Source organism: Camelus ferus, chromosome 32 (assembly GCF_009834535.1).
Source record: "Camelus ferus isolate YT-003-E chromosome 32, BCGSAC_Cfer_1.0, whole genome shotgun sequence".
Taxonomy (NCBI): domain Eukaryota; kingdom Metazoa; phylum Chordata; class Mammalia; order Artiodactyla; family Camelidae; genus Camelus; species Camelus ferus.
Genome location: NC_045727.1, coordinates 876,165 through 900,888, shown reverse-complemented (window position 1 = coordinate 900,888; position 24,724 = coordinate 876,165). Strand labels below are relative to the sequence as shown.

At 57.5% G+C, this 24,724-nt stretch overlaps 1 protein-coding gene across 29 annotated transcripts in view; it reads right to left on the bottom strand.

Annotated features, from left to right (window-relative positions):
• NCOR2 (nuclear receptor corepressor 2) overlaps nt 1–24,724 on the bottom strand; it is a 215,164-nt gene that overhangs the window by 72,225 nt on the left and 118,215 nt on the right. For 26 of the 29 annotated variants that reach the window (XM_032471271.1, XM_032471265.1, XM_032471262.1 and 23 more), the window contains 5 exons: nt 21,140–21,312; nt 20,227–20,320; nt 18,778–18,956; nt 15,254–15,308; nt 12,885–12,983 (listed from right to left, as the gene is read on the bottom strand). In XM_032471271.1, coding sequence (XP_032327162.1) covers nt 12,885–12,983; nt 15,254–15,308; nt 18,778–18,956; nt 20,227–20,320; nt 21,140–21,312 — 600 coding nt within the window. The remainder of the gene's footprint in view (nt 1–12,884; nt 12,984–15,253; nt 15,309–18,777; nt 18,957–20,226; nt 20,321–21,139; nt 21,313–24,724) is intronic. The other 3 variants (XM_032471264.1, XM_032471284.1, XM_032471286.1) reach the window with 1 other exon arrangement.

Sequence of the window (24,724 nt, the reverse complement as noted above, 5' to 3'; positions counted from 1 at the left end):
TCCTCCGAGTCCTCAGAAAGCCCCAAATCCTCGAAAAGCCCCACTGAGACGATGCCAGCATTTCCGGAAAGCTCACCACATGCCGACAGTGCGCTGAGCACATTCTTTCAGCCAGCTCCCCGCCCCCTGAGGTCCAGAGGGTCATGACAAAGGAGGAAAAACCAACAGTAACAGCGACCTGGGGTTCGTCCCGGGGGCCGCCCCTTCCCCTAGCACCTGGGGCGCCTTGCAAACAACATTCCGTTTAGTGTCCTTGATCAACCTCAGATGGAAAAGGGCAGTGATGGCTGCTCCCACTCTGCACAGGGGGAAGCTGAGACTGAGAGAGGAGGAAAGTCCCTGGAGGCAGCAGGCGTCATCCTGTCGTCCCCAAAGCCCCGCTTAGAGTCTTACCTGACTCCACCCCCTGGTCCGAACCTGAGGCCTCTTTGGGCATCCCTGACCCTTTCTGCCTGGCCTGCCCTGTCCCCTTTTTAAGATTCCTCAAGCCCCGGACTGGGCCGGCCCATAACCACCTCCCCCCCGCGAATGATCACCCATATCACAGCATTAATAATAAAAATAGCTCCAAATGCCATGTGCCGGGCACTGCTCTACATGCTTTGATCATCTCCTTTACCAACCCCATCATTCTCCCATCTCACAGAGGAGGAAACTGAGGCGCAGCGAGAATGGCTCACAAAGCTGGGAAACAGCAATGCAGGATTCAAACCCAGAGCCTGTGCTGAGCCCAGCTGCGCCCAGCCCCCTCTCCTGCCATCTCCACTCACCCCCACTTGTCCCTTGCCCCTTTCCCAGCCCCATCCCACACCCATCTCGTGGCCCTCGGACCTGGTCATTATTCCTCGCACTTCCCACCCAGGTGTGCAGTCCCAGTACCAGACCCCGTGGCCTCCTCCCTGACACTCTATCAAGCCCCTCAGGCAGGGGCAGGTGACCCCCACACCCCACCCTCTGGGAGGAGTAGGTATAGGAGTAGGTACTTCGGGGCCACCCTGGAACCCTGGATAGGCTCTTGGTTTCCTGCGGCCTGAATTCCATCTCCCCCTGGAGAGCTGTCCCTGCTGCCCGAGCGGAGGGGGGCTAGTGGGAGGGGGGCAAAAGGGACGGACCCCAGGGCAGTCCTGGCCTTAAATACAGTTTCCACTGACAGGGACCGTCAGGCACATCACTGACCATCTGCCTGGCCTCCGGCTGCACGCAGGAGGTTAACAGGCTGACACAGGGACACAGCTCTCACTCTGGGGGATCTGTGCAGCGAGAGGGAGACGCCAAGTCCCAGGCCCCCGTCAGCCAGCCCAGTCCCTGAAAGCCTCTGATATTCTAGGACAGCAAACACGGTGACAGCTCACTCAAGGCTGACTCACACCTACTAGGCCCAGCTTCTGATCTCAGGCCCTTCCACGGATCACAGAACTGCACTTGCTGGGTTTCACGGGCCATTTAGAGCCACTGCTCTCGCGGCTGCACGCACGGATCACCTGGGCAGCTCTGGGAAGTCCCGACGCCCAGGCCCCACCCACACCAGTCACATCAGGATCTTAAGGTGAGAGCCAGGCATCAGTGTGTTTAAATTCCCAGGTTACTCCAAAGGGCAGCCAGGTTTGACAACCGGTGCTTTAGACAAGGAGCCAGCAAACTTCTCCTGTAAGAGCCAGATGGTAAATACTTTAGGGTCATCGGTCCATCAGTCTCTTTCCCAACTACTGACTCTGCCCTTTATAGCGTGAAAACAGCCAAAATGCAAACAAGTGCGTGTGGCTATATGCCAATAAAGCTTTATTTACAAAAACAGGTAGGGGGCCAGACCAGCGCTGTTCAAACTAGAACGTACACATGAACTACCTGGGGATATTGGGGAAATGCAGGTTCCGATTCAGTGGGTCTGGGGCAGGCGAGACCGCATTTCTAGGCAGCTCCCAGGGATGGTGGACGCTGCTGGTTCTCGGACCACACTCTGAGGAGCAAGGTTTCCAGGGATCCTTGTTTCACGAAAGCCACCCAGGACCCTTGCCACTGGCAGCAGGTGATGCTTGGGGACCCAGCAGAAGAACCAAAGCCAGACTCCACCATGTAAGTGATTCCAGAGCTGACGATGGGGTCCACCTTTGTTTTCAAACATGCCATCGGTCAGGCCAACAACAGGCTTCATGCCCAGTGCTTGGTCGTTAAAGTCCCTCCCAAACCATAGCACAGTTCTGCGGGAAAACCTGACCAGAAGTATGGTTAGCCAGAGCCATCAGTTCAAATCCCTGGGGGGGGACCCCTGATTCCGGAGCACTGAGTGCTGGACAAGCAACCCATAACATTAACAGCCTGCGCTGTGCCGAAGCCCCAGACCAGGGGCTGTATGGAAAACACTATGAATAAAAACAACAAATGCTGACTGAGCTCAACGAACATGTGATGAGGCCTTCTCATTTCATACCTGTTAGTTAATTAAATGCTCCCAACACTGCCGGCATTATCTCTGTTTTATAGAAGAACATACAGAGAAACAGAAAGGTTAAGTAACTCACCAAAAATCACACAGCATTTCCTAGCAAGATCCTACAGGCAGGTTCTCTGCCTGCCTCTCACCCAAGCCTGGGGGATCACAGGCTCCTCCTCACCCTCGTTTAAGCCAAACTGTGCCACCCCCTCATTCATTCCCTCCACAAGCACACTCTGGGCCCCCAAGGGGGACCCCAAGCTACAGAAAATGTGTTCTCCAACCTTACGGAGCTATAGCACTTCAGCTGACAAGGACAAGGAACTAAGACAGGACAGATGGAGGCTGTAGGGATGAGAAAACTTTAAAAAGGCAAAGCACGTCGCAGATGTGACAGCGATTCATGCTGACCAGCAGGGAGGAGGGAGGAGGCCCCTGAGCTGAGTCTCCGGAGGATTTTGGTAGAGAAGGACGAGAGGGGGTGTTTCAGGGAGGGAGCCTGCTCTGGCAAAAGCACAGGGACGTGAAATCACCCACTGTCCTTACTGAACGAGACACTGAACGTGGTTGGAGAGCCAGGCCAGCTTTAACGTCCCTGCTCAGAAACACGGGAGGTGCCCGGAGAGCAGTGGACAGCCACTGAAGGCTTCTTTCAGAAGACCGATGGCGAGCAGGGAATGACGAGTCCCACCCCGTGTTTTAGGGCCATGAGGTAGCTGGTCAAGGTGGGGATGGGTGGCGGTTCCAGGAATGAGGGGAGAGTCCAGTGAAAAGATGGTACCAACCATCCAGAGAGGAGCTGGTGAGACTTCACTCCTGGATGACAGGTCCTCAAAATGCATGATGAGAACTTCCTGACACCCAGTAACACTGACTGTGGCACAATCTCACTCATTCATTCAACAAACACTCGACTGAGCATGTTCTAAGGGCCACGGGCCCCTGGTGAGCAAATCCCAGGAGGGGTCTGCCCTTGTGACACCCTCCATCTCTTGGCAGTGGAGGAAGGGGGGCCCAGGAGCCCCAGGTTGGTGGGAGAAGAGGGGGTCAGGGGTCAGGACCAAGACACAAAGGAGTCTCCTGTTGCTGGCAGCTCCCTCCCTCGCACTCGGCTGCCTTCTAATCCAATCCACGTGTCTTCCTGGAAGAAACGCAGATGGGGATGCCGCCCTGGCCCGTGAGGGGAGTCCTTTACAAAACACACAGAGAGACGCTGGCTCCCAGGGCGGGCTCGTACCAGCTCACAAGCGCAGACTTCAGTTTCCAGGAATTTTGCAGGTTAGTTGTTAAAAACCCTTACAATTAAAGAAATTGCAATAAAAACAAAGGTAATAAGTACTCAAAATGCATCCGTTTCCAATTACTTGACTACGTTTGGCTGTTATCTGTGCCCTGTATGCAACTGTCTCCGTACGGCGGAAGTAGGGTATGATCACACCCTACTCGGCGCTCTGCGTGTCCCTTCCCAAGTCCACGTGCAGTGACATCACGCGGGTAGCCCGGACTTGGCACGGTGGGAGTATCTGTACCACGGAAATCGGCACATGCTACATATTGGGGTTTCGCCCCCAGAAAGCTGGTTATTAGACACTCACCAGCACTCCACTGCACACAGACGTGTCCACAGAACCTGAGCAATGTTTAACACCACACCTGTGACGTCTGTTCTGCGCAAGGAGGTGAGTGAGGTAGCCAAGGCTCTGTGTCAATCGTCAGTCAACCCCATCCTGCCACCTGGAACAAAACCCGTGGTCTGCACTGCAAGGCCGGGTGACCCAGCCATGCTCACGCCGCCCGCCGCCTTCAGGGCCCCCCCACTTGCACCTCCCGGAAGAGGCCGCTTGTTCCTGCCTCAGGGCCTTTGCACTTGCGGTGCCCTCTACCTGGGAGACTCTTCCTCCAACTCTGCCTGACTGGTTCCTTGCTATGGCTCAGGTCTGAGCCCAGATGAAACCTCCTCGGAGAAGCCTTCAGGGTCAGCTCCCTAAAGCTGCCCTCTGACATCAGCTGCCTCCCGACCTCAGCCTGCCTTCTGTGGCCCTTACTGCCACCTCAAATAAGCACATTAGCTGACTCGTGCGCCGTCTGACTCCCACATGGGTGTGACAGCTCTGGGGACCTCGTCTGTCTTGCTCACTGTGGAATCACCTAGAATGGTGACACTGTAAAGGAAGGACAAAGTGGACTGGAACCTGGCTACCCCCTCCTGCCGCGGCCCACGCTGGCGCAGGCCCACAGGAATGCAGCTCTTCTGGTAACTAGTTCCTGACTCTTGGCAGCCCTGCTTGAAATGCCCGGATGTGAGGTCTGTCAGCCCCCACACCTCTCACCCCCTGGGGTCAGACTGATCCACGGTCACATTTTCCATGTCCTTCTGTCCCTCTGGTGTGGTCTGCCTCGGCGGTGCTGATGGGGAGCCGGGCCTTCCCTGCCACTGCATCACGGCCCGTGAGAAGGCCATGTCTGTCTTCTCCTAAAACGCTCGCTGCCCAGCTTGCTGGGTCCCTGGGGCATGGCTCTTCTGTCGCCTCCCTGAGAACAGCGTCCCTGGGGATGTGTCTGGGAGACTGCGGACCTGGGCAAGCCTCCCATAGGTCTCTGCCCGCTTAGCACAGAACTGGGCAGGGAATCTGGGACATCTGCTTGCTAGAGCCCTAATCCGGACACAATCCTGCCCAGCCCAGCCTGCCCCCGGCAGAGCAGAAGCTCTCCTGCAGCCCGTCTCCCACAGGCTTGGACGGCCCAGGAAAGTCAGGCTGACCCCCCAAGCTGGCCCATCCACGGGCTGGCGGTGTGGGACAAGCAGGCCTGCGCTCACCCAGGGGGCAGGGAGAAGCACAGCCCAACCTGGAAGCAATGTGACCACGCCTGGGCTGCCACATGTCCCCACCAGACCTCACCAGGCTGAGCCATCAATGATTTCATCGGCCCGGGGGGCAGCCAGGGTCTGGGAACCAGCACCATCTGCAGAAAGGCTGCCCCCTCCCCCCGGGGGACTGTGCTTGGCTGGCCCTGCCCTGGAATGCCTTCCGGTCACGCTGTCCCCTGTGCAAGCTGCCCGAGGCGCGGGAGTCTCTGGAGTGCACAGCACTGGGGAAGAAGGTCACCTGTCCCTCGGCAGGGAGCAGGGAGAGGAGGTGCGGGAGGGAGGATGAAGGAGGGTGAGAGACAGAGGCTTAGAGAGACACGGAGGAGGTGTGGTGGGGAGAGAGAGACACAGAGAGACAGAAACAGAGGGTGGGGAGAGACGGGGGAAGAGGGCCTACAAGCCAGGCAGCAGGGAGGAGGAAGCGGCCCAGAGAGGGGCAGGTGGGAGGCTGGGCCCTCTATCCTGTGCTCAGCTCTGCGGGAAGAGACGATGATAGACCACGTGGCCACCAGGAGACCCCGACCAGCCTAGCTCCCAGCTGCCCATCTCTCCTCTGCAGCCACCACCCTGGAGGATGGACAAGCGGGATGGGGAGAGGGGCATCACCCTCGGGGACAGGCCCCCTCCACAGAACGGCTCCCCCATCGCCAAGAGAGCGATGGTGGCCGCCCTGGTCACTGCTGCAGAGCTGGCCCTCCTGCCTGGCCCCTGCTGGCCTCACACCCTCAGCTCGCCGTCAGTTTGCATAGTGAGGCCGACTTCTGACCACTGCATTCCTGGGCTCCAGTGCTGCAATTAGCTGGGATAATGTGGCCCCTCTGTCCATGAATCATGAACTATAAACCACTGTGCCGTCACCAATGAGCTGAGCTGGCCCCCGCCTCGGCCAGTGATTCACCTCGGGGAGAGGATGCTGGGGCGCGGCCCAGCCCACAAGCTCACCAGCCACGCACAGCCGGACCCCGGGGGCTGGAGTCCAGCAGGTGGGGGCTTGGCCCTCTCCTGCCAAAGCTCAGGTGTGTGGGGTCTGGAGGGGTTGGGTACGAAGGGGCTGCAATTCCTGAGTCTCCCTCTGTCAGTACAGAGAAGCTTCTGGAAGGTGAACAGCACCCTCTTAAACAAGAAGGTCATCCTGACACTCCGAAGAGCCAGTACACGTCCCTGCTCCCAGCTGCTCAGGGCCAGGCAGCAGCGCGACGGACGCCCGGGCAGCCTGGCCCTCTCGGGGCCACGCTCGTAAGCAAGGGTCCGAGCCTAAAGACATCTGACAGCCGACATTCCTCACCCAGGAATCTTATGTCCCCTTTTATAACTATCCACACTTTCCAAAGGCCACCACTGCAGTGAGGAACAAGGGGCTCAGCACAGGGTGTGGTGAGGGTGTGACAGGGTTGGTGTCATGTGAACACATGTGGTGACACCTGGCTGCACACTGTGGTTAAGCGTGGAGGCAGCAGAGTCCTGCATGCAAACACACAGGATTTGTTCCCAGGACAGACTGGCCAGGTCCTCTTCTGAATGCGCCTGCTGTCCCAGCCACTGCAAGTGCCCTCGGCCATCCACAGCCCCTGGGCTAAGACCCGGCGCTCTCTGCCCACTGGGAACACCTCAGAAGGGCCACAGCACCCCCCGAGGGCCAGTCAAGGCTACCGGCGAGCCTGTGCCCACCCTCCTTGCCTTACCCTTCTGCCGCCCTGCTCCCTTCCCTCGGCAGGGTCTGGGGTCTCCACAATAAACATCCCGAAGGCCGAAGTCCTGAGAGTGTCCCAGAGCAGCAGCACTGCCAGGGCACTGGCTAGCAATGCAGATTCTCAGGCCCTACTGAAGGCAGGCGGCCCAGCAACCTGCATTTCCACAAGCCCTCCTGGCAAAAGTTCAAGAACTGCAGCTGGATGCCAGCTCCATCTCAGGGTCCGTGACTCCAAATGGGACACAGCCCTCCAAGGACTTGAGAAGGGCATGCAGCCCAAGGACACTGGCTGCAGCCAGTAAGGAGACGGCGGTGCCAGGAGAAAGAAGGCGGCCTGCATCCTGGGGAGAGCAAGTTCTCACCACCAGCGCCGTGGGTCCCCCTCCTCCTGACCTGGGGATTTGAGCTGGGACCCCAGACAGCCGCCCCTCATCATGGCCCATTTCCATCACACCGAGGTTGGAACGGCGCGGGGTGGGGGGGGGGTGGGGGGGGCACTGGGAAAGACATCAGAGCCACCCCCCTGCATCGCCTGGGCCATGGCCAGCCAGCTCGAGAAATGCACCTTCTACAAGGTGGCAGCCTGGAGAAGGGCCACTCACTGACACCTTGGGAGTCCCGTCTCACATCTGCCTCAGGGGCTCTTAATCGGGACAGTCTGTGAGGTGCCAAGACAGCCAGGCTTGGCTGATGCCCTCACTCCAGCTTCCTGAAGGATTAAGGTCTGACGCGGCTCTGAAGGTAAAGCTTTATAGGCCTGGCGTGCAGCAGGCACTCAGTAACTGCACCCTGGATGACGATACAACACTATCAGACATCGCTACGGAGGTGGGACTCGGAGAAATGAGGCGGGAGGGCCCATCAGAGGGGCATCTGTCAGGCTGACAAGCTGAGGACCCCTCGTGGCCATCCTTAGCTACGGAATGGCCAGAGCCACAGGGACCAGGCCAGGACCACAGCCTCCGCAGCCACCAGCCACGCAGGAGGAGGCAGGGATGTGCGCGGGGCTGCCGGAAGAGACTGCAAGAGAGACAGAGACGGGGAAAAGGGAGAGACAGACAAGAGTGGAAGCAGCCCCTGCCCCTCCCAGAGACACAGGGTACAGTGAGTGAGGGAGGGCCCATAGAGACAGTCTTTCCAGCCGCTGGCCTCCCAGGAGCTGAGGCAGGCAGGGGGCCGGAGTCGAGGGAGACTCCCAGTGACTGGAGATGGAGAGGTAATCGGGGGGGGGGGGGGGGCAGAGACCCAGACGGGCCCAGGTGGACACATCTTATCTACAGTGAGACCCCTCTGCCACCCTGACCCAGCAGAGCCTGGCACAGACAAAAAAATCCAGTCTAAGAGGTCGACTGGGGCCAGCCTCCAAAGGACTGGACGCTCGGCCAAAATGCTCCAAAAGGGACCCCCAGGGTACCCGGTACCCCCCTCAGCTCTAATGACCGACAGTGCTGGGCTTGAATCCTGAATCTGCCACTAACAGCAGATTCCGCCTGAGCCTCTAGGTCCTCACCTGCAGAATGGGATAGCTGCAGTACCTCTCTCACTGAGCTGCTTTGAGTTAAAACACATCAGGCGCTCAGCCCAGGGCGTGGCACGCGGCCACAGCTGCTCCTGAGTGGGTGGAGCCAGCGCTGTCACTGCTGTTTTCATCTCTTCACCCCGGCGGTCAGCAGCATGGCCATCCCCACCACATCGCCAGGCCAGAGGTCCAGGGCTCTGATGTCTCACTGGACTCCCAGTGCCTCCCCACCCACCACGAGAGGTCCAGCAAATACTGGCTGCGATAACCTAAGTCTTCTTCCAAAGTAGGGGGACCCAGGAAGATGAGCAAGCCTGACTTGTTCCCCCCAAGAAATAGATGCACCACGAGTGGCTCAGCTTCCGTCCACCTGAGAAGACGAGGCGGGAGGAGGGGGCAGCTCCTCCTGGCAGCTGATCCGCGCCCCCGAGGTCCCCACATGCCACCTGCTGGGAACGGCTCGGATATCTGTCTCCCTGTGGCCGCCGGGGAGACAAGGGAGCTGTGGCCAGCACTGCAGGGAAAGGGCTGTGCTGTTTACCCAGAAACCCACATGGATGGCAGGGTCAGGAGAGAGAGGTGTGGACAAATGACCCAGGGAGGGCCGCAAGGGAAGGTGGTGCAGGCTGGGGACCCCTGTGTGCTGTGGCCTGGGATTCGCATTGGTCAGGGATGGGCCGCGTGTCGGTCAGACATGAGGGTGCCTGCTGCACCTCGGGCAGAAGGTGACTGCTCCCCAGCCCCCGGTGAATCACCCTCCATGCTCACTCTCACCTGGCGCTTCTGGCCGCACAGAACAGAGGGTCTCTGCCTGCCTCATCCTACCACCTCCGTCTGCTCACAGTATCAGCCCACGGGGGGACCACCAGCGCCTGTGCCCACCCGTCCATCCACGTGCAGGCGACCAGACACGCCCACACCCACTCCGTGCCAGGCTGCGCGAACCCCCGCCTGCCTCACTGGGAGATTTATCAGCAGGATCACAGGTTTCATAAAATCAGCAGGAGATGAGCTCAGGCTCGCTCCAGTAACTGCATCTTGAATTAACAAGAGGGGCTGCAGGCCTGTGTCTGACGTTCATTTCGCTGTCACGGGTCAGAGAGAAGAGTTATGGCTGCAAAGTCAACACTTGGGTTGACCCATTTATTCCATATTTATGAACAGGGCTGGCGGGCAGTGGTGAGGGCGGTGGATCTGCCTGGCACAGAAGACCTTCCAGGATTCGAGTGTAAATCTCTGTCCCTGGCAGGGCCCAGGCCACACCACACCTCTTTGGCAGCCCCAGCTGATCAGAGAAAGGGGAGAGCCCCAAAGACAGGTGTCACCTCCCAAGGAGACAGGGGCCTCCTGCCTTGCTTTCCTCTATCTTTCTGCGAGAGGAAGGGCACAGAGGCACCCCTTTCTCTGTCCTGGGAGCCCCAGCCTGAGACACCGGCCTTAGCAGAGGGTAGAACCCCATCAGAGAAGCCCCGCGGGTCTCAGCACTACAGCACCACAGCAAAACCAGGACAATACAGACAAAAAGAAGAAACAAACGCTTCTCCTCTGCTACAAAACTTTCCACGGCCCCCAGCACCCTGAACTTGCCTGGTCTGGCCTCTGTCCCAAGTCACATAATCCTGTCTCTGCCTCTTCCCCAGCCTCACCATACTCTCACCCAGAGGTCTTATACTGGGGGGTAAGAGCAGATTTTAAGAGCAAAATATGGGCTGTCTGACCTATACAGTGTTTTGTTGTTATCATTTCTCTCACGACCTAAGATTTAAAAATCAGGCAATTTCACATAAATCCTTATTTCCAGCTCATCATCAAAAATCAAATTTGGCAATACAGGGCCACTTAGTCAAGAGTCAGCAGGGGTTGATACGAGGCACAGGCTCTCCAGTTAACCACAGGCTTCAGCACTCCCTACTGCCTCCCATGGGTTCTCCATTCTGTCATTCAGGACCCTGGAAGGTACTGAGACCCTGAGTCCTAAGAGTCTAAGGGCACTGTGCACTCCCTCGTGTTCTGGTGCCTTGTACCTGCTGTTCCCTCTGCCCGGGACACCTTTACCTCTGTTCTCATCCACCTGAGAGGTGCTCCCTGACCTCACCTTCGGGGCCGTGTCCGTGATGGAGCCTCTCGGGCAGACCACCGGCATGCTGAGGTGCAGCCGCCTGTGTACACCTGGTCTATACGACCAGAACGGAGTCCCCTGTGTTCAGCACATGAATGTCCAACGGGCCAATGAGTCAGCAAGCAAGACACTAACACCACAAACTGAAAGGCATGGCAGCCAGGACCAGAGGCGGGGTACCCTCCACCCCACCCCCAGATAACACCCTCCCTAAATGACATCAGCACACAGTCTTTGCCTCCCTCCGTGCAAACATGGCTCTCAGCACAGGGTGAGCAGGACATGGGCCTCATCTCTCCCTCTTTGACTCAACACTGTCCTCTCCAGAACTCCCAGCCCAGCCACCAGGAAGGGCCCCGTGAGCCCACCCACAGCATCCCTACAAAGGCAGTGGTAGGAGGGGCACCAGGAAGACCAGCAAAAGAACCGGCGCTCAGGAGATGCTCAACAAATAAATGACAATGTTTATAAAACAATCTAAAGGCCCTATCTCCCCCTCTATTTTGCCACAGTCCCCACCAGTCCCTACTGCCTCTTGTACCAACATATTTATGCTTCCCACTAAGCATTTATTTGACTTTTTGCCTCTGAGTCTAGAAAAAGTCCTAAATGCACTTCAATTTCTAACACACCACAGCTAGATCTTTAGAACGAAATAGCTCCAAGTCAGTAGGCCTCAGTTTTACACATCTTTTAGACAGGAAAGCAGGTTGGTTAACGGCGGCGACACAAAACTAGAGGAAAATTCTATCCACAAACCAAGCCCAGCCACCCTTCAACGATCTGGGCCAACAACAACCAGCGCTCAATCCCAATGATCTTGGCCTGATATACAGAATGCAGTGAAGGGTTGTTTATTCCCCCGTCAACAGATTTGCTTCCCTAATTACACATGGCTTAGCCAGCAGGGAAGTGGATCTGTACTCCTGAGGCACAGTTCCCGGAAAGTAAGAAAGGAGACGGGGGATGCCAGCTAGGAAGTTGCGTGGACCAGCCCATCACAGGTTGTAGGACTCGATCACAGAGTGGCTGCTTCACTGCGGACACTGGGACCCCAACGGTGATGGCTGGGCTTGACACCCTAGCGTCCTGCCAGCGCCAGCCTAGGAAAGGGAAGATGGCAGCCAGGGGCTGGGCTGGGGGGGTGGCGGGAAGCTGGACGACACCAGTGACAGGGAGCACCCACCTAAGAAAACTTCTATGTCCTGTCCTCCCAGCTCAGGCTACTCCTGGCCTTCTCACTCGCCCCTGGACGCCTCCCAGGCCAGAGGCCCCAGGGAAGGACGTGTCTCAACCTGCTCCAGTCTGGCCTCTAACAGCACTGCCCAATGCCTTCTGCAGCATCCAGCCCAAATCCCTCTGCCTGCAGCACAAGCCCACTTCCTCCCCCGGATACTCCCAGCATCTGCTCTGGGCTGATTCTCAACAACCCAGAAGTGAAACAAACCCATTCCCTTCCCTCCGTCTCCCATGCACCAAGCACTCAGAAGCCCCCTTTAAAATGTATGCTGCTGACCCCCATCACTTTTAACATTATTTACTGAATTTTTAAAAAATGAACTACCTTTTCCTCTAACTCAGAGGTCAGCAGACTTTTTCAATAAAGGAACAGACAGTAAATATTTTAGGCTTTGCAGTTTCTGTCCTGACTACTCAACTCTGCTGTTTAACAGAAAAACTACCACGATCATGTGTCAATGAATGGGCGTTGTCGCATGCCAATAAAGTTTTATTGGTAAAAACAGGTGGTGGGCCAGACTTACCGGACAGCCATTGTTGGCCAAGCCCTGCTCTAACTTAAATAATCCCTCAGTCTCATCCAAAGCAGGGATGTCTGAAATACTCCAGGTTGAAGTCCTGGCATTTGTTTTTTTTTTTTCTTCCTATCAAATATGCATTAAAATATACAGCAAACACTATTAAAGTTTTTTCAGATGTTAAGTTTGTGGACCAGCCCAAGTCCTCCCGGAAGCCCAGCCCTTGCTCCAGGAATGTGACCCTATTTACCACAGGGATGATGGGTCACCAAGCCAGGAGTTCCATAATTTTTCAGGCTGAGAATGGAAGTGGCCATTTCTCGTAGCTCTCTTCTCTGCTGCTGGGGTAGGCCGAGCGCCCCCAGAGAGGGCCTCCCCGCTGCCACTGACGGGGCCCCAAACTCAGGGAGCCCAGCACGGACTAACACGCAGAGACGGCACCACAGACGCGGCCAGGCACGCCGGGCTGCCTGTCCAGAAGCCCAGCCCACCCCCTCACCTGGCTCTTCCCACGGCGCCGGTAGCTCCGCCTCACCAGGCTCTTGTAGTTCTCATTCTTCTTGGTCAAGTAGTAATAGAGGACACACTCAGCCACAGTCTGCAGGGCGGGGAGAGGAAAGAACCCTGAGGAGTGTGCAGTGCGAACCGTCAGGACAGGAGGCCAGGAGCCTGAAGGCCTGGGCTCAAATCCTACCTCCTCCACGTACTGGCTGTGCGACTTTGGCCAGGTTACCTAACCTCTCTGTGTCTCAGTTTTCCCACCTCTGTAATGGGGGTACCAATTGCACATACTTCACAGGGTTGTCATGAAGACCAGGTAAGTTAATTTAAACACACGTAAAGGGCTTAGGACCGTGGCCGGCACAGAGCACACACTGCAGAGGTGGTACCTGCTCTTACTATTATTGCTGTACTGGTAATCATAATGATGAAGCCGTCACCTGCCATCCCAGCCCCAGGAGAACAAGGCCTGCAGCTCCCCAACTTGGGTCTGGGGTCTCCCTTCTCTCACCCCAGTCCAAATGGAGACCAGTGAGGGGGCATCCTCAGAGACCAACCAGAGGACTCAACACCATGATGCGGCCACGGACCCAGTCCAGGTGCCAGCTCGCTAAAGCCAGCAGCTGTTACTGATATGATATAAAATGTTTCTGTGATGCTCGGAGCCAGTGCCAAGGCAGGGACTGGCCTCTGAGGGGCATTCCATGAGGGCTGTTGGGTGCAGAGGCAGGCTGGGCCTCAAATCCCTGTGTCCTCATCCACGGCCTGGAATGTACTGTGAACAGAGGCTGCTCCCAGGCTAAACCAGGCCGCAAAAGTGGCCCGCAAAACAGCTGAGAAAAACATTTTATAATCAGATGCCAATATTTGCAAATCAGGCGATGGGGGTGCCTGCCTTCCCGAACAATTCAGGAGAGTGCCCCCCTGTGCTGTGTGACCACGGGCTGGCCAGTCCACCGAGCTCCCACTCTGCTATTGGCTTCACTCACCGTCAGGACACTCCAGTTCCTAAAGGCACGGGGCCCAGGTGGCACCCCAGCTTCAGACACTTCAGAGAGCTCTATTTAAGACTCAGGCTGGGCTGCCTTTTAGCTAAAGAACACCATAAAGTTTATTCCCCAGCGTGGAGACCTCTGATTCCTTCATTCCCAAACAGTGCTGCTCAATTAGCAATTTCGGAAACCCCTGCTTCCATCTCCAGGAAGCCCCAGCCTAGAGCCTCCCAGGTTGTCCACACCCCAAGCAAGAAGCTGTCCCTAAGTCAGAGGAGAGGCTATTTATAGGGCTTGTTTCTCCACACTGGTTTTTCAGGCAGGGAGAGATTTCGTTTCCCCACACTGCCCCATCTCCCTCCTTCTATGGTTATCAGCTCATTAAAGGCAGATGCTGGGAACAACTGTTACCCTTTAAAATAACCGCCTGGATCCTGCTACAACTGCCCTCCCACAATTAGGAAGCATGAGGCCTCCAGCAACAGGGTATTTGCAAAGCTGGGGTGAGCAGACACCCCATCTCTGAGAAAGGAGACTCAAGGGAACGCTGCTTAAAACACCCAGAACAGCAGCTCCAGAAAGTAAACCTTTTCCGGAAGCTTGTCTGACTCCACCCCAATGATGCCGGGACCCAATGACCGACTCTGACACGGGGCTACGTCCAGCCCCCAAACCAGCTCCCTCCCACCTGCGACCACTCTGGCCACTGCCCAGCACAGCTGTGGGTGCACTGAAAGGGGCTTCACCCTTCTCTGGGACGCTTTGTGTCTACCTGCCAACAGAGAGCCAGAGCAGAAAGGGGCACCACCCTAGCCTGGGTTTGGGGGCAAGGTGGAGTTCCAGCATCAGTTCAATATAAAGGTTTATCTGAAGCAGATGAGGACTTGCCAGCCACACGCCTGGCTGGGCATCAGGGGAGTCAGCATACAGGGGCCATTGGGGGACTCAGAAAGGTCATTCCATCCCACGCCCTGGAAGACCACCACTCTTGCCTATAAAGCCTTAAGTAGGATGCCAGGCACGGCATGGCTTCCAGAACCCGTGTGCAATCTGCCAGGATGCCCGCTGCGGCGTCGGAGGAGCTGGCCCCAGAGAAGCTGGTTCGCACAGCTCTCCTGGGGTTTCCCAGCCTGGAGCTCCGCCCCCCCAGGGCCCGGGAGGCAGGGGCGGGGCCTGCAGCTGCTCCTCCGGGAGGGAGGGAGGGAGGGAGGAAGGAGGGAGGGAAGACTGTCAGCAATGGGAGCAAGGGGCAAGCAGGCAGAGGCCTCGTGGGCGGGGCGGGAGGGTCCTTCGCCCCAGCCCGAGTGGCTGCCCGCAAGAGTAGACGCCAGAGGGAACGGGACGGGTGGCGCTGGGCTGGCGGGCAGCGACTCACCTTCCTCTCCAGGAACGATGCAATCAGGCCGAAGTTCTTGGGGTGCTGCATGAACCTGTGGGAAGAGAAGGGCGGGCCTGAGACCAGGCCGAGGGGGGCTTCCCGGCTGGGCTGCCGCCGAGCTCCCGGGCGCCTGCCATCTCCGCTGGCCCAGCTGGCCGGGCGCCGCCCCACTCGGAGCAATTAAGCCCAGGGGGGTGTGGGAAGGGCCGCAGCGGGCGGGACCGAGGGGTAAGAGAGGGCGTTCCTTGGAATGAGTCACTGGTTTTAGCGCCTTTGAAAATACATTTGTTTGTCCTGCTGGAGGCGGGTTCCAGGAAAAATGAGGACATTACATGCAGCCCTTTGGTGGGGTTCCCCCCCTTTTAAAATCTGCTTTTGTTTCTATCTCCGGCTGGGCCTGGGAAGCTGGGCCTCGCCCGGCCCACGCAGGGGCCCCCACCGCGAGGTCACAGGCCGGGACCTCGAGGCCGCTAGGCCTTCCCGGGAGAGGTGGGAGCAGAGGCTCTGAGTGCCCGCGGGGAGGCAGGCAGGAGGCAAGCCAGCCAAGGAGGAGGCAAAAAGGGACTTAAGCTGGAGAGGTGGTGGGGAGCTGGCACCCCACCAGCTGGCTTCCTGCGAAGCTGGGAGAATTACTGGGAAAGAGCTCAGCCAGGCTGAAATGTCAGGGCCACAGGAGCAGGCGGACAGCGGGGGCGGAGATGTGGGTCACGGCTGCTCAGGGCCCCGAGGATGATGGGTGGAGCCTCAGCCTGCCCGTCCCCAAGTCGTGCCACCACCCCGTGGCCTCCCTCGGGAGAGAAGAGGCTGCTGGTGAGGCAGGGGCCCCGGGTCGCCCCTCGGGAACCTGGGCCAGCGCCTGGCGATTGTCCTGCCCGGCCCTCCAGATGGCTGGGCAAGAGGCCAGCGGGCCCCTCCCCTGTTCCCCAAACAGACACTGGAGAATCCGGAACAGCCTCTTCCCTCTTCCCAGAGGAAGCCACGAGTCAGAGGCAGGCTTCCCGGGCGAGGATCCTGCCTCAGGCAGCTTGCAAAGCTGGAGGCGGCCTAATGCCCTTCTTTTCCAGACAGACAGACTCTTCCCTTCCCCTCCCTCTCCCTGCCCCAGTGACACTTCCTTCCCACAAAATCCCATCCTCAGGGTTTCCCCAAGCAGAGATGGGGTCCCCCAGAGACCAGGAATCAAACTTGGGAATCTCTTAGGTCAGCTGTTCCACCTCCCTCCAACCTACACCTGTATCCTCTGCCAAGATTAACTGAGAATTTTCACTGCACTGGACACCTCAAGACAGCTAAACAAGGTGGCACTGCGGCTGTACCCATTTTACAGATGTGGAAACTGAGGCTCAGGGAGGGGCAGTGGGTGCTCAAAGTCACGGAACCAGCAAGTGATGGAGCATTATGTCACCAGCACACGATTTCCAAAGGCCCTGAGTGCTATCCATTCCGCTGAAAACGAGAGCTCAACCAGGATCCTGAAAGACAAGTTGCTAAACTGAGTCTCAGCAGACATCAGCCTAGCCTAGGTCCCCTATTCTTCAGCCACTGAATTAACAGAGTGTGAAATCATTAGGTTAGAATAACAACCTGAAAGCTCCATAAAGGCCCCCTAGAAACCTTTTTTTTTTAAAGAAAGCATAAAAAAATCAAACACAGCAGGGGGAGTTTAAATACCTAATGCAACAGTAATTCTTCGCATCCATCTCTGTTCTGTAGTCACTTTGCTGGTTTTAAATTGTACAACACCTGACACTAAGGACTTGATTCAATGGCAGGACAATCATATCTGCGGCTGTGAGGACCTAGAAATGAGCCGCTAAGTACCTGGGTTTTCTGTCTCTGAGCAGTAAACCCCAAACACACTGCAGGAATTGCTCCCCGAAGTGCTATTTCCCGTGGAAGACTGCTGAATCTGTGTTAGGCACTCGAGGGTGCATTATACATCCCTCTCTACGTATGTTTTAGAATTTCCATAATCAAAAGCTACTTTAAAAAATATCACTTTCCACCCAAGGCCCTCCTCTTCCATTGCTCCTCCTGCATTTTCAAGTCCTGGCGTCCGTACTGGATGAGTCACCCCAGCCTTGCCCATGACCCAGAATCATCCCCGTCCCTGAAGCCCAGTCTGGCACTCTGGGGCCACCCAACCCTGCAAAGAGCAGAGACAGCCCCAGCCCCTGCGACCTGGCCCCACAGCAGGTGGCTGGGGAACATGGGCCATCTCTTTTGAAACAACCCGCCTAGTGATGAAGGCTTCTCTGGAGGTGGAGGTGGGCGTGGAGGTCCGCGTGGAGGTCCAGTGGCTCAGCAGGCAGTCTGTTTCCAATACGCCCTCCTGGCTGAACACTGAGGCCTCCACCTGTGCCTCAGTCTCCCACCCTTGCCTCCTGGGGGTCCTGGGTCCTGAGAAGGCTCTCTGTGCCCAGAATACGGTTCCCTAGGACACAACTTTTGAGTTTGGTGGGGAAAAAGAGGGCCTTCTCCATCTAGCAGCTCACTCGTGTCCCCAAAACAGCGTCTCTGCGCTTTCACTTTAGAAGCCCCACCCAAGCTTCACCTCTTAGCGTCCAGTTCCTGCCTCTGCTTTCCAAAGCCCCTCTGCTTCCTGGCTCCATACCACCCCTCCCCCAACAGGCCTCTCCATTCACAGAAGCCGAGCCCTTGCCCCGAAGCTGGGGAAGTATGAATCCTGTCATCACCATTTGCAAGCTGTGTGACCTCTGTTAGGTGTCTTAACCTCTCTGAGCCTCTGTCTCCTCACCTGTGTAAAGGGGATGGCCTGGTAATGCTATTACACGGGAGAAGAGTGACAAATGCACAAAACCCAGAAAACAACTGCTCAGTGTCTATGATGAAAGACGTGCTCAACAAATGGCCACGTTCCAAGTAAAGGAAAACCAAAAAGCCACCAGCCAGCCACAAACGTCTGCCCAAGACTTCAGCCCAGCCTCGTGGGGCCTCCTGCCTTGTTCTTCTGATACATACTGCCCCGTTTCACAGAAAGCTGCCTTGACACTTTGGACCGGTTTGAATCCTGTCCCCCCAATATTAGGTCCACTTAGAGTCTCAGAACGTGACCTTATTTGGAAATGAGTTCTTGGCAGACACAATTAGTTAAGATGAGGTCAGACCAGAATAGGGTGGGCCCCAAAGCCAGTATGATGGTGAATTTATAGGAAAAGGGGAAGACACAGAGACACACAGGAAGAAAGTCCTGGTGAAGACAGAGGCTGAGCTGGAGGGATCCATCTATAAGCCAAGTCATGACACCGACTGTCGGGCGGCCAGGGAGCCAGGCTAGGAGAGAGGCCTGGAACAGAAGGAACCAACCCTGCCCACACCTTGATCTTGGACTTCCAGCCTCCAGAACCGTGTGAGAACAGATTCCCGTTGTAAGCCACACAGTTTGCGGTCCTTTGTCACGGCAGCCCTAGGAAGCCAGGACGAGTTTCTCAAGGACAGGGAGGGGCTGAGAGGTCCGCGGTGGCCCGGCCAGGCCCCCGCCGCGGCGACAGGGGACTCACTTCTCCCGGAAGGTCTCCTTTTCCTGCTCGCTCCACATGTTCATGACCTGCCGATCTTTGTACACCTTCATGGGGTCGTCCATCAGCCCGTTCATGTTGATGAACTTGATGCGCTGCTGGTCGGCGTCGTACAGCATGGGCGGGATCACGGCCAGCTGGCGCATCTGCTTCTCCAGGTTCTGGAGGGAAAGACAGACGGCAGCGGGTCTGGGTCAGGGCTCATGCGACGGGACAGGGCCAGGGAGGGCGGGGGGTGCTCCTGCCAGCACCGGGGACCCGGCTGAGGAGCCGAGGGTAGGGATGTTCTCAGCAAGGGTGGGAAACCGGAAAGAATGCTAATGGCAAGTTAAAAAATAGTAATAGCTCATGCAGGGGGAAGGGAGAATTTAAAGGCAGCCCCAGACAGGTTTATGGTGGGCAGAGCTGTAAATTAAATGCAGAGAGAAGCAGTCACCTTATCTGCAGTAAGAGGGGAGCAATGAATCTTCCCTTTGGGAATGCAAGTACCATAAAACACTGCAGGGAAGATGTGCAGCCCAGCTGGGCCAAACGAGCTTGGGACACGGGGCCTGGCCCTCCGGGTTAGAGGGCATGCGGGGTAGGGCGAGGGGCTGCCTCTCTCCAGCAGAGCCTGGTGAGACTCCAGAGTTATTTCCTCCCCAGCCACCCGCCCCCAGCCTGGATCCAGCTCCTTCAAGCGTGCCCACTTGGGACCAAGCCCGCCCAGCCCCGTTCACAGCAGGAGCCGGGCAGGCTCACTCGTAATGCATCGGGGTGGCTATTAAGAGGCTCTGAGCCGCCACTCAGCTGGGCTCATTTCCCCAAATCTCTGCAGCCAGCCCATTACTGGCGATTAATTACCCATCTCCGGAGTCAGGCGAGGGCCTGGCCCAGCCAAGGTCAGCCAGTTCAAAGCATCCGCCGCCCAGCCTCCCACACCCAAGCACTCCATTCAGTGCTGGGGATTCCCACCAGGAGCAGGGGAGGGGCATGGGGGCACGGCCCTGACCCTTGGCAGAGAGAAGGGCCCCACATTGGCCTGAGCGCCCCTAGCACTCAGAGCAGTACCAGCACCTCCGCGTCGTCCTCGGCTGTCCCAGACACACTGTCATGGCAGACCACAGGCAGAAGTCTCTCCCAGCAGGCCCTCCCTGCCCCTGCTCTGCTGCGCACTGCCTCCAGCCTCCACCCCCCTGGGCCTTGCACTGGGACGAATGGGACCTCCCGCAAAACGGACCACGTCTCTCCTCCCGCCCAGCCCTTCTTCCTCCCCCTCAGGGAACCTCAGGTCAGCCTGGGCTAGTGAGGTGAAGTCTCTGTCCTGAATTCCCTTTCCAACCATCACCCCCGAATGCTGTTCCCTTAACATCCCCGAGGACCCTCTGGGACCTTCTCCGCACACAGTGGCCACGGGATGGAGCTGTGGCAGAGCCAAGGCAGTGGACTTACCTCCTGCTCCGAGAGGCCGTCAATGATCTCAGACACCTCGTGTTCGCTGCGGGCAGCTGACATGGAGAGCCCACTGCCCCGCTGGCCCACCCTGCTGGAGACCAAAGGGACACACTCAGGACCGGCCCCTCGGCAGCCAGGGGCGCCCGGCCGGCACGGCGGCACAGAGCTGGGCCCACAACTTCCCCAGAGGTGGCATGTGGGCGGTGGGGAGGAGCCAGGCCTCCCACACCCACACGGACAGCCCCAAGCCCAGGGGTCCAGGGGAGAGGGCATGGAGCCCCCGACCTGACCCAGATATGCCAGAGCCCTTTATCTCTCCTAAGGTGCCCCCCCAAAAGACCAGCCACGCAGATCCACATACAAACCCCAGCGCTGCCTCTTCAGACCTGTGCCTCCCTGTAACGTAGGGCAAAGTGCCACCTGGACCCCAGGGCTGGGAGGAGGCCCTGGGTGAGACACAGGCTGGGAGTGTCCAGCAGCCAAGAGTGAAATTCCTCATCGCTGCTCACTGTCCAGCACTTTATCTCTGTGACCACCGAAACCGCAGCTACATGCCACCGAGCACCTGCCGTGCCCTGGGCACCCCTACACGGGCTCTCACCCGTCCCCAGGGCCACCACGGGAGACTCAGCAGACTTCAGGGGCCACATAATGAACGAAGCTGGGAGGTACCAGCCCACGGAGCACCGGAAGAGGAACCCACTCCACCGAAGTGGATTTAAGTTTCTTTCACGTAAGTGTTAAGGCAAGGCAGGCTCTGAGTGTCACATCCTGATGTGGCCCCTGGGCGGCCAGTTTGAGACCCTGCTGTGCCTTCTGTATGACAGCAGCCAGGGCTCCTCTGCTGACAGCGTCAGGCTGACCCAGGCCCTGGGAGGCAGGGAGGGGTGGGGGGAGGCCGCCCGCTCACCTCTGCATGCGCTCCTGCAGCTCCCGCTGCTTGCGGATCTCGGGGAACTGCTTCTCGTAGTACTCGCGCACCTTGCTTTCCTTGGCCCGCCGCCGGGGGTTGTTCTCGATGCGCTCCACCTTCTTCTCCCAGGCCTCCATGAGCTGGTCATAGCGCTGGCAGAACTTCTGCTCCTGGGAGGGCGCCCGGGGGGGGGGGGGGGGGACACTGAGGCAGCTGTCCCTCCTGCATCCGGCCCCCAGCCCCCGTCCCCACCTCGCCACACGCACACAGTCATGCGCGCGCGCGCGCACACACACACACACACACACACACGATCACGCGGAGACCTGGGTAGACCCAGGCCCCTGAAGAAAACCCACAGGCTGCCCTAAGGGCCCGGCTGCCTCCCTCCCTAAGAACGGGCCCCCCTGCTTAGCCTCCCTCTAGAAAGTCCTCGTCCAATACAAAGCCTCCAGCCACATGTGGCTATTAACCACATAAAATTAAGTGACGTTTAAATTCAGGTCCCTGGCCCCCTGCCACGCTCCTAGTGCTCAGTGGCCACATGGAGCCGGGGTTACTGCAGGTACTAGGCAGTGCACACACAGACTGCTTCTGTCATGGTAAGAGGTTGTGTCAGGCAGTACAGCTCTGGTGTGTCCATCAGACCCAGGGCCGCCCCTTGGAAAGCACTTGCTTTCTGAATAGTTCCTCACTCCCTGGCCTCAGGCCCAACCATGCTCCCCAGGCAACCCAAGCTAACATCCATCCAAGACAAGGAAGTCCCTCTCCATGTCTAACCACAGTGCTTCCTGCTGTATGTCCTTCCTTAGAGAAAAGACCCCTGGCAGACCCAGTGTAGCTGCCTGGCTTCCGAGTCTCCAAGGTGACCCAGACCTTGAGCAGGCAGGGAGCATCCGGCCGCCCATGAGACCCCAATCCTCCCTGTCTCTAACAGCTGCGGTGGACAGATGGCCTGGTCTGGGAGTCTCGCTTGAATGCCTTCTTGACACTTTAGCATAATCAGAAAACCCATCTCTGGTCCTCGTGCCCAGACACCCCACCCCATCCTGTATTTCAGCTTCTTACCGAGGCAACCTGTGACCTTAGTCCACCAAACCCTGCAGCATGATGGTCCCCAAGGGGCAGCCAGGCCAGCTTTGAGGAGGAGTAGAAGCTGGCCCCCAGCTCCCAGGGGCCCCACGTGCATGTGGGCTGCTCTGAGAACCCTTGGGAGGTTAAGTTCCAATAGCAGGCAACAGCCACATGTGTTCGTGGCAGCATGCCGCAGACAGCACCCGTGGGGATGGGAACCCGCATGAAGGACACCCAGCCCAGCCTCCCGTGAGAGCAGGGGACCCTCCCCACCCTCTCAACTCTGCGAGAGAGGCCTCAGTCTGATGGGCGAGAGCGAGAAAATATGTCAGAAGGGAAGAGGTGAGAAAATGTTCACCAAAATCCAGCAGAGGAAAATAATGCAGTTACCAGTGAAGACAAGCAAGAAACCCGCAGGGCCACTGACCAGCTGGGGCCCTCATGGAGCAAAGGGACGTGGGCAGGAGCACAACAGCCGTGAGGGGACATCCAGCCATGCTGCCCAGCCCCAAGAACCACATGCAGAGACACGCACAGCTCCTGAGCACTGTCCAGGAGGAGGAAGTCCCCCTCCACGTCTAACCACAGTGCCACCTGCTGTGTGCTGTGTGCGCTGGGTCCACTGAGGGCCGAAGGCACTGGGCGGTAGTGACTGCGGTGCCTTCCCCAGGGCGGCAGTGGCCGGGCTCGGGGTTTCCACACGGGTGGATCCACCGGCCGGGGGGGAAGCAGATCACACACACACACACACACACACACACACACACACACTCTCACATTGACAAACACACATTCTCACACATGCACACGCACATGTACTCCCTTACACATACACGCTCACTCACATTAACACATACACTTACATTCTCGCACTCACACACACACTCACTCACTCATAAACTCACACACATTCTCAAACTCACCCACTTGTGCATGCACTCACACACACACTGACTCTCACACACACACTGACTCTCACACACACACACTCACACTCCAGCAGATGAGCAGTGCTAAGCTAGTCTGCGGGGTGCCAGGAACAAGGACCTACAGGGGGAAAGGAGCAGGGCCCCTGTGACCAGTTTATTCATGTTATGAAGACAAGTCACCCTCAGCCTGAATTCTTCTCCTCTTTATCATCATCACCATCACCATCACCACCATCACCATCACCACTGACGCTGGCTGAGCACCACTATGTCACGTGCCAGACACTCAGCCGAGTCCTTCCCACAGACTGACTTTCCCAAACCTGACTCTCCCAAACCCCATAAAGCCATGACCACTAGCCCTTTGCACAGGCGGAAGCTCAAAACTTGGGGCTGTCAGCACCTTGCCCAGGCTCACACAGACAGAGACAGGGAGGTCAGGATCCTGGCGGTTATTCTGATCAAGCCAGTGCATCTGTTTCTCCTTTTGCTGCTTGTGTTTTTAGTGGAGCACCCAAGATCCACTGTCAAACCTAAGGTCACAAGGACTATGGGGTTTTCTCTAGGAATTGCATAACATTAGCTCTCGCATTTAGGTCTCTTATTTATTCCGAGTTACTGTTTGTGTTAAATCTGAGGTGGGCTCCAACTGCCCGCTTGTTATGGATGTGGATGTGGATGTCCAGTTGTCCCAGCACCATCTGTGGACGAGACCATCCTTTCTCACTGGATGGACTTGGCCTCTTGTCAGATATCCACCAGCCAGAGATGTGAGGGGTTATTTCCATTTCTGTTCTGTTCCACTGACCTCCATGTGTGTCCCTAGGCTACAACCACACTGTTTTGATTATTGCAGCTTTGTGATACGTTTTGAAATCAGGAAATGAATCTTCCAACCTGGCTGCTCTTTTCAAGACAGTTTTGGCTATTTGGGGCCCCTGTGAATTTTAGGGCCAGCTTGCGGCTGGCAGTTGTGAACATCCGCTGCAGTCCAGGTGGCGCCCTGAGCGCACTGCTTGCAGCCTCTCAAGCTGAGGGTGGGTGTTCCTCTAATCCCACTGAACAGAACAGGGAACTGAGGCCAGGAGTTAAATGATCCACCCCAGTCACTGAGCAGAGCCAGGATCTGAACCCCTCCTGCCCTGCCAGGCATCGCATGGTGCAGCTCTACCCTTAAGGAGGTGATGAGAGATGGAGTGCCCAGGAGGTGCCCACAAAACTGAAGAAGGCAGCCAGGCCGACGGGGAAAGAAAAGGAGGTCAGTGTTAGGAAGGAGGCTGGAGCCGGCTGGCTTGGGGAGCTGGCCTCCGTGGTCACCTGGCCACCCGGCATCCTCCAGATCCCCAGGGAGTCTGCAGCCTCATCCAAAGGCTTTCCTCCGCTGGGCTCGGCGGGGCGGGCGTCACAGAGCCGGAAGGATGTTCGCCCGCTGGCTGCCTGAGAACCGGGCTCAGTCTCCTCTCCCCTTGTGTTTAGCGATGGAGGAGGGGTTGGGGCTGGGGCTCTCCCGGCTGCAGAAGCAAGTCACGGATGCCAGGGCGGGTCAGGAAAAAGTCCAGACGTGAAAAATAAGAACCTC